The sequence below is a fragment of the Sus scrofa genome, chromosome 13, assembly GCF_000003025.6.
Source record: "Sus scrofa isolate TJ Tabasco breed Duroc chromosome 13, Sscrofa11.1, whole genome shotgun sequence".
Taxonomy (NCBI): Eukaryota; Metazoa; Chordata; class Mammalia; order Artiodactyla; family Suidae; genus Sus; species Sus scrofa.
In genome coordinates, this window is record NC_010455.5 from 158,878,629 (window position 1) to 158,890,937 (window position 12,309).

Sequence of the window (12,309 nt, forward strand, 5' to 3'; positions counted from 1 at the left end):
ATAACTAGCCTCTCGCAAGAATAGATCATTTGAAGTGTGATTCTCAATCTTTTTGCTTCAATTCCCTTGAGAAACTATATTTAATACCATTAGTAATGATGGCTAAGCAGTGATCACCCAAGGCTGTCTCCATGTCCCCCCATTCTACAAATATTCCCCCTGCCAAGAGGTTCTAATTTTGGGATTGGGTCAGTAATTAGATGATTGTTCTATAAGTTTCTAAGTGAGAGACAGTATACCCCTGGAGGCCTCAAATCTGAAATGGGAACATGAATGGAAAGGCTGGTACTGGGGGAATTTTGTGCAGATGTCTGAGATACTGAGGTAAATAAGATTTGCTGATCAGCTATTTTCCAGATCGTGGTGATGACTGAGATTTCCTGGCTCATGGACTGGCTCAGGTATAGAACTCTTTCAGGCTTGAAGGTTTCAGAGACATCCTTGAAGAGAGGACAATGCCTCTGTGGTGATCTAAGGATTACGGTTCTCTCCTGGAAGGGACCCCAAGAGAGCTCTCAGAAGAGCCCAGGCCCTGATCTTGGAACAGACACAGAAAGCTCCTTCTACTGGACAGAGATGAAGATAGAGCCATAGGCTTGGCACTGGAATTAGAAAGTTGCCTTAATTGACAACAGCTTTAAAATAATCACAACAAAGGTACATAGAGCTCTATAACTTATAAAGTGTGTTCACATTCATTACCTAAAAATAATTTTGAGACCTACAAAAACGCTAGAGGTCATGCAAGGAAACTGAGGTTTAGGGAGGTTAAACTGCTGACACTGCATATTTGCCTGCCTGCCTGCTTTTATTTGTTAGTTCTCTCCCTCTGTCTCTTCCCAACTTTCTTTCAGTTTTAAAAAATATCTAGCTGTTAGGTTTAACTATGCGCCATCTTATTCTAGAAAGAGTTTAAAGTGGCTTAGCAGGTTACAAAAAAACAGTATAAATTAAAAGTGGGAGTGAATATGAAAAAAAAATAAGAATTAGAACTGAAATCAGTCTCAGAGTTACACTAAAGATGTTTTAGTAACCTATACTTTTGCTATTGAAGGAGTACAAATTAGACTCTAAGTTTCTAGCTGCCAATGGAAAGCTGACACAGGAAACTTTGTCATTATTTAGAGTAGCCATATGCTAAAAACAATAGCAGCAGCAGCAGCAGCAACAACAACAAAACAGTTCCTCAGGAGAAGTACGATTTTAGGTTCTTAATAATTACAACACAATTCAAAATGCACAGCAATTTCCTTTGATAATTTAATAGCTTTGAACTAGGCCTTAAAAGGTGATTCTGGTTTTTACACAAGAGAAACTACCATATCATATTTTAAAGAACATGAAAAGTACACCATCTCTTTGAACTCCTGTAGCAAATTCCATTTACAGAAATCAAAGCAGGTGAGACCCCAGTGAACTTCAGTTGTTGAGAAATGTTCAGGACCCAGGGAAACAGGCAGGGTGACTATTACCATGCTTGATACAAAGAAAGAGACAAAAATCCACCTACTATGCCACAGGAGTAAACAGGTCCTCATAGAAATATTTCATCTTATTTTATAAACTGTTTTAAGTTCATGATTAGGACTTGGTGGCAAATATTAACATGACCTTTTTACATCCTACATTCCTTATTATGACTGGAGTGCCACTTTCTATGTTGTACATCTTGCTGCCTTCAGGCCCCAGGGCCAGGATTTATTTATATTGGCTATTTTATACTTTCTTCACTCAATCCTCCAGTTTCCCTTACTTTTATGCCAAGGAACAAGCACAGAGTTTTTCCTTTTTATAATTTATAAATGCAGAAAATACATCCAAGACAGGAGTACCCCTTTCATCCACAGGAAGAGTCTGGGCCACCTGACTCATCAACAGGACAAGTCCAGAAATAGAAAAAGCAATCTGGCCGAGAGGGAAAGATGAGTGGAAACTTCTAATCCAGCACACAGCTAAGGTGCTATGTCATATGAAATCAACTCTCTGAGGTCAGCGATTAGAGTCAGGTTACAGCTCAAACATAATTCTACCTGCTAATTACCTGACCCATTACAATATTTATTTCGTTGAGTGAGATGCCCAGCCATGACTTCCAAGTGTGGGCTTAGGGCAGGGGAAGAAGGCAGACAGCCAGAGAAATAGCAATCCCTTTCTTTTACAAAGAGATGTGTCTCCCAGGCCCTAAAGTGATTATTTCAAACCTCTCTAAGTGAGAGATCAGATGTGTCAGGTTTCTCCCTTTCCAGCAAAATGAGGCACTTGAGATCAAAGAGCTCTTTAGCAAAGTGCCTAAGATGCCTGAAGAAATTAATTGAGTTATGTTCTGTCATGAGAAGCCCTGAAGTAAGATGGTAACAAAAACATCCTTTGTATGTGAAAAAGGAGGAAGCCAGGTCCAGGAATGGAGTGGCTGGAACAGTGTAGGTATGTATCTTGGGACTTCTCAATGTCCCCCAATAAGGACATTTGGAGCAGCAATAAGATAGAATGCCACTTGCCAGATGGAGCTGTTAGAATAACGAGAATACCACGAATAGGAATGACTTAAATACAGGGAGTAAATTAGGACAACAACCCTTATTCAGAGGAGGTGTCAAGCAGTGCTTGAGGAGTTGGTGGGGGTGAGGAACAGTGGAAACAACAGATTTGAAAGCTGGTACGTAACCATATGAGACTCATCAAAAATAAAATAATGGCATCAACAGGTTCTGTCACTCTACCTAGAGGGACTGCTCTGTGCCAGACACTGTACCAAAAGCTTTATGTCCATGTCCCTGCTAAGGAGTGTCATCCCTTCCCTTCCCACATGGCTCTTAGGTGGCCCTTTACCATTTGAGGATGTTTTTCCTCTTAAGGGATGTCCCTAATATTTAAACAAGCTAACGGCACCTGAATAACAAAGCTGGGTGGTGAGTACTGCAAGATGGGGATAGTCTGCCCTACGATTGGTTTGTTGCTGGCCCTGAATCATGAAGCTACTGAGAGGGTCAGGGTAACCAGTTGTGTGACCTGGGGGCTAATAGGAAGGCCTGATCTCCCCAACCTCTTGCTTTCTCCCGATAGTTCTCATTTCTTCCCCTAAATCAACACATGGTGAAAGAAAGGAAAGACTGATTCCTATAGCTGAAGTGTGTAGTTTAATGGCCAGAAACCAGACTTGTCACATGTAATCAAATCATCACAGTGTTGGTGACAGAGTTAAGACAGTTGAAAAAACAGTTGCTATTCCAACTTCCAATTTTCAAGTTATTGTTGGGGCTGAAATTTCTCTCACCTCAAGAGTTTTTATTTTGGAAAATATCCAAAGTACACTTTTAGCCATATTCGGGTAATTGAAACATGAAAAAAATAGTAATGTTTTTCAGTCACATTAAACTCTAACCAGATGCCCTTACAAAATTCTTTTGCGTGTACACAGAACCTTTTATTCTAGTGGAGAGTTATTTTATTCACCCAGAACTATACCCACCATAGACTGAAAATACGAACTCTTTGAGCAGCATGGTAACCTACTGACATATACCATCTCCAGAGAGAACATAAAAAGGACTCCACCGGACTTCCTAATTCTCCCTCTCTATGCACACTCCTGGTAATCCAAGTCAAATACATTTAATAAACATTTACTGAGTGCTTTCTGTGCACCAGGAACAAAAGTGAAGAAGAGTACAAAGTTGGCATGAATTTAGCCAACTTGCAAAGAGAAAATGACATGCAGCATTCCTATTAACAGTGTTAGGATCAGGATTCTACCCTGAATAGCCTACCTGACTGTTTGGCTCACCCAAAACACAGTGCTTCTGGCATCCTTTTTCTATTAACCACGAGGCAAAGAGAGAAATGGCTTGGGCATTTAGAGAAAAAGCAGTATGGAGAAAAATTAATGACAGGTTGTCTAGAGTCCATGAGTTTCCTGGGGTTACCCTCAGGAAAACTCCAGGCATGACCCAGCAGAACTTTGTCCAGACAGTGTTTGGTCCCCCACTAATCACTTTGACCCCATCCATTCTCCACATGAAAGCCAGAAAAATCTCTTAAAAATGTAAATAGGACGATATAACTTTCCAGGTTGAAACTCCACAGCAGTATTCTTTTTTGCTTTTTGGCTGTGTCCATAGCACATGGAAATTCCTGGGAGAGGGACTGAACCCGTTCCACAGCAGCAACCCAAGCTGTTGTAGTGCAGCACTGGATCCCTAACCTGCCGTGCCTGCCACAATAGGACTCCCATAGCAGTTTGTTTTTATACATAGAATAATACTCATACTCGCACTTTCCACCACAACCACAGTCCCTGCCATGACTGGACCTCCACTTACCCCTGCAGTATCCCTTGTTCTTCTCCTTGGCCTACTACATCCCAGCCACACTGACCTCCTGGGGTTCCTAGGACATGCCAATCCCCTTCTTGCCTCAGAGCCTTTATGCTTACTCTTCTTATGCCTGGACTACTCTACCTGGTCTAGCTCCTTGACAATACTCAAGTCCAGCTTAAATGTCACCTCTTCATAGCGCTCCTCTGACATCCAAAGTAGGCACTTTCCTCCCTCTCCATTCTCTGTCACGATTTTCTCTTACTTTCCACCATGGCGTTATCACAAGTTACACGATTTATTTCTAAACTTTTTATTTGTCCCTCCCATAGACTTTAAATTACAAGATGGCAGGAACAAATAATATCTTTTTTTCTCTTTTCTAAAATTTTTAAAATGATTTTTGTTTTTTCCATTATAGTTGGAATAATATCTTTTTTTGGTCCTATATCCAGTGTTCAGAATAGTACTAGATACAGCAGAAAGGCAATAAATAATTGTTAAATGGATGAATAAGCTGAATATAATTGTAAATAGTAAATTAAAAAATTAGAAGAGGTCATTTTTTAATTTTATGTTTTTACTACCATAAATACTACCATACTAATGAAATCTTGAATTTCTGTTAGAGGTTTTCATGTATTCATTTTAACCAGGACCACCCTGAGTGAACTGGACAGGCTAAAAGAATGGAGATCTGACTTATGGCTACAAATGGAAAGTTTCAAAATGACTGTTTTATAACACCAGGTTCTGCATACAATACATTTTGAATAAGGGAGGATTAGCCCTTTGTCATTTAAGCTATTTGCGGTTGAAAGCAGAGTTGCTATTATGTATGTAGCACAGTGTTCCTTAAGAAAAATTATAAAAGAATCTTAAAGTCAAGCATCAGAACACTAAGAATGGAGATAGTATAATGTATCCCTGGGGAGCTTTTGTGAAGCTGGTCTGAGTGGAACACCCTTGTCACTGTGACCTGAGATGCTGAACAATGGAGTTGCCTGGAAACTTAGTTATACTGGGTACCAGGACTTTCTCTTTAACCCTGCTCAGTATCTAAAAAAGATGTGGAGTTTCCAGACTGTGTTCTGTCTGGTTCTTTGGCCAGTAAGAACTATGTCTGGCCTGGCTATACCAAAAAGGGAGACCTAGAATTGTCTTCCTGCCTAGGGATACTCTCTGGAGGGCCTGGAGTGGGCCCTGGCTACTCATGTACTAGATGCACAGTAGCCTTTCTCCAGTCACTTCCTGATTTGCTCAGCCCTTAGGATCGATCTTTCTTCTTGCTTTCCTCAGGGTATTAATTTTTCTGCTAGGTCTATAGCTACTTAGCACCTAGTTTATTCGGATAGGGTTCAGCTTCCTTGCAAAATTCTTATCCCTTCATGCCTTCTGCTCCCCTTTTCCTAGCTGCCACTTGGAATCTGGTCCCAACTCAGGCAGCTCACCTGGAATCACACTGCAGCCACCTGCCCAGATCCTCCCTCCAAGGCTGAAATATCTAACTTGTAATGTATGCTGCTTGTCTCCAGGCTGGATCAGCCTCAGCCATTCCTCATTCTCACCCCACTGAGGTCTCGGCATCCTACATCAGTAAAAAGTGACCCTCTCAGGGATCACATGCTCAGGGATAATCTTGCTTAAACTCAGGGACCACTGTGGGGAAGCTGTGACATAGTGGCTTCTTTAAGGCTTTATGTCAAGGACATGGCACCTGGTGGTGTGAAATTTAAACCTGAGTTACACAATATTCATGAATAAAACAAGAGGCTAAAATTAGATAAGCACCAAGTTTCTTCTCAGGAGAAACAGCCATAAAGAAGCCTCTGGTTCCAAATCCTGAGGGTTTTACACTGTACCTCCTGACTATAATTTTCTGCTAAAATGCCTCTGGTGTCTCCCCACTGTCTACAGAGTACATTTATAACATCTGGGATCAAAGCATCAAGGTCCTTAACATTTTGGACTCAAATAAAGGTTCCACTTTACCTAGGACAAAGCTGGACACCATACCCCTGTTCTCTGAGTATGGAGACAGCTTGCCATTGCTGAGTCCATCATGTTCTTTCCTGCCAGCAAGTTTGTGCACACATTGTGCCCTTTGCTCTCCTTCTTACACTTCTCCAGGCAGAAACCTACACCTCCCCCAAAGCATCCAATTTGAATACTTCCACCCCCACCCTAGCAGCGCCCCTTCCCGATCTCGCGTTCAAGTAGATTCAGACAGCATGTGTTTAGCCCTATGTTATAATGCACAGCCCATTAAAATTAGGATTTAGATGTGTGCCTTTCCTACCAGATTCTGAGTTTTGCATGGTATATTGTGGGCACTCAGTAAATACATGTTCAAGTGAACTGAAAATTGTGCAACAGCAATTACTAAGACAAGATTTAAGCTGAAAGAAGAAACAAGCTCTCTGTTGATACATCTTTTTATAAGATATGTCATTAGAGGAGTTCCCGTTGTGACGCACTGGTTAACAAATCCGACTAGGAACCATGAGGTTGCGGGTTCGATCCCTGGCCTTGTTGAGTGGGTTAACAATCCGGCGTTGCCCTGAGCTATGGTGTGGGTCCCAGACGTGGCTTGGATCCTGCGTTGCTGTGGCTCTTGCGTTGGCCGGTGGCTACAGCTCCGATTCGACCCCTAGCCTGGGAACCTCCATATGCTGCGGGAGCGGCTCAAGAAATGGCAAAAAGACAAAAAAAAAAAAAAAAAAGTCATTAGAAAGGAAAACAAGACTAGGATGAAATAACATTTTAAAGAGAAAGGCTGAGAGGGGAGAAAGACTTCTAACTCATGTATTTTCTTGCTCACAAAGAACTTTCTCGCCAAGGAGAAATTGGTCCAATTTGAGATGGTGCTGGAATTATTCCTTCTCTCCCTTTTGGTCTAGTTTTGAGAGAACTAGTACCCATTAGGAAAAGTAATACGGATACAAAAGTGAAGAGAGCTATGTAGTGATACATATAAAGGCTACTGAGTGATAATAACTATGCCAAGAGAAAAGCATTACATAATGACATCAAAATAGGATACTTGAGGAATGTCTTAGAGCTAAAACAGCTGTCACCTGGTATTTTGGCATTCCTGAAGTATATGAAGAAAGAGCTCCTGGAAACCAAAAAGTACAAATTATTTGTAATAACAAGATTCCAAAGTCAAAGATATGTTTTCCTCATCTTTTTTTAAAAAGTTAAACTGTTAGCATCATTTTCACTTTAGAAAAGCTTGAAACCCCAAAATATGCATAATTCTAAAACATTCCCCATAGGTGGGTTACAAAGGAAGAGGGAGGCACCCTTCATTATACCAGGTTTTCCTAAACCTATTTACCTGGAGATATTTTTCTATTTTGTGGATTATCCAGATCCCTTATTTTTATGTATATGTCATTAACTCCATTTTTAGGGAACATGAAGGGGAGGATAACGTGAAATTTGTCAATTTTGCTGCTGTTAAATGTCCATCAGGAAAATGTTTAAAAGCCTGGAATTTAAAAAAGACCAACAGGTTTAATATGTGTGCTTTCTTCTTGATCTTCCATTTCACTGAGATGATTTTCTAAAGATGCTTTACTCTAGGGTTGCTTCTCTCCTCTGTCCACTTGGTCAAAGTGATCAGTGATGCTTCTTCCATATACATATATTTATTGTGCTCTGACTGTGTGCTTGGGGCTGGGACTACAATGTTGGAGGATGAACTCTGCTCTATAAACTTCCAGTAGTGGGGGAGAGACAAGTATGCTTGCAATTGCAATAAAGTAGGATTGAGGGCAAAGTATGGTTAAGGCCTGGGTGCCGTGGGAGTATTAAGAAAGAACATAATCCACCTGGGGTAAGGAGAGGACAGTGGGAAGGATGGGTCTGGAATGTGAATCAAGAAAATGTAAGGCATGCCCAGGGAACACTGTCTCTGATGTCCTATGATCCAGCTCTGCTACTGAGACTCCTGCATCTCTTTTCACAATTCACAGGAATAAAGAAATAAACTAATTTTAAAATGAGTTTAAAAGTCACCATATCTTCAAGAACTGATACTAATATATCTCTCAATACCTTGCAGCTATCTGTAGTGATAACTATTAGTAAGAGTTGAGCAAAAAAAGCATAAAGTTATGTTTCCCTGGGTCATTTTCCAACCATCAATTGACAGACTCACAGAATATTAGTGCTAAGATACAACTAAGATATCTTTCAGTACAAAACTGTCACAGAGGAGGAAACCAAAGCCCAGGGTCAGTGAAAAAAATGACGTTAAAAGATTAGGAATATTTTTTCCTGCTATTTCCCTTTACTTGATTGCTAGGTTACCAGTGACTAGGTAGGAATATGACCCTTTAGAGAATTTATTCTGGTTACGTATATGTGTACTCATAATTCCATCAGCTGTCTGTTCCACCAGAGAACTATAAGTCGGCCCAACTCTCCTGTCTTTCCTCCCCCTGAAGATACCATTTGCAGAAGACACTGTGATAAGAAGGCTACAGGAATGGGAGAGAATATCTGTCTTTGGGGCTCGACTTCTGAAATTTAATTGATAGACTAATATCAATTCCACAGACTCAAGGAAAAATTAATCATGATGGAATTCATGATAATTTTATTTTACGATAAACACAAGCAGATACAATTACGTTAGGTCTGCAAAAGAGGCCCAGTGGGTACTGTGCAAATGGAAAATTAAGAATTATTAAGACAACAAATGACTACTGTCTTATAAAGTTACATTTCAAAAATCTATATTATCAATATAATTTTAAGTGAAAAGTTATTTAACTCTTTCAAACAAAATCCAATTTAGGCCTATTATGGTATGTTAGAATCTCTTCAATATGCCATGTGAAAAGGGAAAGTTCTGATAAGGAATTAATTTTTTTGTAATCATAATACAATATTATAGAAATGCTATCTAACAGAAATATAATACATTTATGTAATGTTAAATTTTTTAGTGTTCTCATTAAAATGGTTAGAATAAATTTTAAAAATTGTAGTAAATATTCGCCATCTTAGCTTTTTTTTTTTTTTTCTTTTTTTTTGCTTTTTTAGGGCCACACCTGTGGCATATGGAAGTTCCCAGGCCAGGGATCAAACCTGTGCCACAACAGCAACTGAAGCCTCTGCAGTGACACTGCCAAATCCTTAATATGCTGTACCACAGGGGAACTCTCTTAGCCATTTTTGAGTGTACAATTCCGTGGTATTAGGTACATACTTTCACCTTGTGGTGCAACCATTATCATTATCCATCTCCAGATTTTTTTCTATCATCCCAAACATAAACTCTATACCCATGAAACAATAATTTCCTCTTCTCCTTTCCCCTCAGCCCTTGTAATCTTATCTCTATGAATTTCACTATTCTAGGTAGCTTATTTATGTGGAATCATACAGTATTTGTTCTTTTGTGTTTGGCTTATTTCGCTTAACATTTATCTTCAAGGTTCATTCATGTTGTAACATATTATCAGATATCCATCCTTTCCTTTTTTCCCTGTTATTTAGGGCCATACCCATGGCATGTGGAAGTTCCCAGTCTAGGGTTCGAATCACAGCTGCAGTTGCTGGCCTATGCCACAGCCACAGCAATGTAAGATCCAAGCTGCATCTGTGACCTACACCACAGCTCATGGCAACGCCGGATCCTTAACCCACTGAGTGAGGCCAAGGATCAAACTCGAATCTTCACGGATACTAGTTGGGCTCGTTTCTGCTAAGCCACAATGGGAAATCTCTACATCCTTTTTAAAGGCTGAATAATATTTCACTGAAGGTATATTCTTCCTTAGAGTAGAAAGTTTATTTAGGAGCAATATATTTGCATAGTCTCAAATTATTTTCCCATAAAATATTTACTAATTGCAAAGGGAAAAAACTGTAACTTTATAGTGGACAACTGGTAGATACCACCTTAACAAAGTGGGGCTGGTATGGACCAACACCATTTATATATCTCCTCATATGATTAACTCAGAAGAATACAGCATTGATTTTGTGGTATTCCTGCCAAAAAATGCACAAACTCAGTCTCATAATAAAAAATAATATCACACAAAACTAAGCTGAGGAACATTTTACAAAACATACTCTTCAAAAATGTCAGGTCACAAAAGACTAGGAAAGACTGAAGAACAGCATAAGACTGAAGAAGAGACATGACAACTAAATGCTACATATAATCCTGGACCAAAAGAAAAAAAACAAATTTTCATCCTATAAAGGATATTATTGAGATATTTGGTGAAAAGGTGAAGGGCAACTATGAATTAGAAAGTAATACTGTATCAATGATAATTTACTGAATTTGATTGTTATACTAAGTTATGTAGAAGAACGAATTACTTTCAGGATAGCAACACTGAAGTATATAAATCGATTCAGAAAAATATATAAACACATATATATAAACAAAATGGGGTGGATGGGAAGAGGGAAATCAGGAGGAAAAAGGGGGGGGAAACAAATGTGGTAAAGTGCTAAAAATTGGAGAACTCTGAGTGCAGAGTATATGGGAATTCTTTATTATTCATGTATCTTTTCTGTAAGTTTGAAATTATTTCAATGATAAGAGTTGAAAATATAGAACATGGCTTTTGGTGTGACTCTAACCAAATTTTAATCCCCAATTAGATATTTATTAACCATGAGACTCTGGGGAAGTTAGTTAAGTATTGTGAACTTCGGTTTTCTTATTTGATCACCAATACAGGGAATGTCTTAAAAGGAAGCTATGAGGATTAAATAAAATAATGCACAGATTCAGCACAGGCTGGTGGAGACTATGTTTGGTAGAGGACCTGACACCAAACTAGTGATGCAGTATGTACTTGGCTGAAGAGATGGTCAAGCTCCTTCTTCCTGCCCCTCCCCCTCCAATCGGAATAAGTGATACCACTTAAGAGAAAATTAGATTCCTCAAATTTTAGCAATGCAAAGTATGAGTTTTTTCTTAATACCTGAATAATAGAAAACAAAAACCTTTAATAATAATAATAAATACCATCATATATTTGAATGTCGCTCTAACGTTTCCTCAGCACTTTGTATTTTGTCTTTGTGACGGTGAATGGAACAGGCAGGCATTCAAGTTAAAGTTCAACACAGCGTTAATAACAGTGAATCTCTGCAGTGCTCGGGTTATGACTGTCAAAAAAGAGGTCATGCCCTTGTTACTTAAATCTCAAAAAAGGCTTGCATCAGTTCTTGGTTGCAGGGTACAAAATCAAGTGCAGTCTAATGTCCATCTGGGCATCTGTTCTTAAGATGCTGGCACTGCTGTTTGTTTGTGGTTCATAGTGTATTTGGGGCAGAGAAAGGGACCCAGGTTGTGCCTGGGAGGTTTCCTCTCTCAGCCAAGATGTGCACATGAATTCGAAATTACCCAAGAGGGTGGTTTCAGAGTTGCCTGCCAAAGAGTGGTGTCTTCTAATCTGGAGAGCAGCTGCTGGGCACAGGCATGCAAACATACAAACGCATACACAAGACACACTCACGGAGCCTATACCTGCCTCTACTTGTTTGCTCTGAGCAGATGGCTCCCAGCTTTTGGGTCGCCTCATCCTGCAGCTCAGTTCAGTTAGCCCCTTTCTTCCGTGGAGATTGGCAAGCTGTAGGGTGAGGGATTCTGCAAGGTCGTCTGTCTTCAGAGTATGAAGGACGCTGCCCGGAGAGGGAAGAAGGTTATATTTAGTGTTTGGGCCCAGTCAGTGTTGGGCTCCTCACTGCCTCTCCTCTGCAGAACTGTCAATAACTCCTGGTTGCAATTTTTCCGTGGCTTTGAGGTCCACAAAACAAAAACTGAGAAAGTGTCCAAAAAGAAAAGAAGAAAACATTGTTGGTCCCTGGATTCCACTATTGGATTTTGGTGGGGATGAGAAGAGAGGACTACTGAATGTGATCAAGCAAAGGCACCTGCACTGTAAGGTAAGTGTCCCTACTGCTATTGAAAAGAGACTTTGGGGATGTTTCTGTGTTATCCAATATCCAGGAA

General features: G+C 39.8%; 2 protein-coding genes across 8 annotated transcripts in view; one reads left to right on the forward strand and one right to left on the reverse strand.

The window, feature by feature from the left end:
* Positions 1–12,309, reverse strand: part of CMSS1 (cms1 ribosomal small subunit homolog (yeast)) — a 393,374-nt gene that overhangs the window by 79,849 nt on the left and 301,216 nt on the right. The window contains exon 2 of one of the 6 annotated variants that reach the window (XM_021071316.1): positions 11,824–11,978. The exons of the other annotated variants lie outside the window; for them this stretch is intronic. Within the exon in view, the coding sequence (XP_020926975.1) occupies positions 11,824–11,878 (55 nt within the window). The 5' untranslated portion in view covers positions 11,879–11,978. The remainder of the gene's footprint in view (positions 1–11,823; positions 11,979–12,309) is intronic. 6 annotated transcript variants of the gene reach the window in all.
* The window catches only part of FILIP1L (filamin A interacting protein 1 like), a 298,130-nt gene continuing 296,554 nt past the window's right edge, over positions 10,734–12,309 (forward strand). Inside the window, exon 1 of one of the 2 annotated variants that reach the window (XM_021071310.1) lies at positions 10,734–12,242. The gene's annotated coding sequence lies outside the window, so the exon portion shown is untranslated. The remainder of the gene's footprint in view (positions 12,243–12,309) is intronic. The other variant, XM_021071312.1, reaches the window with a different exon arrangement.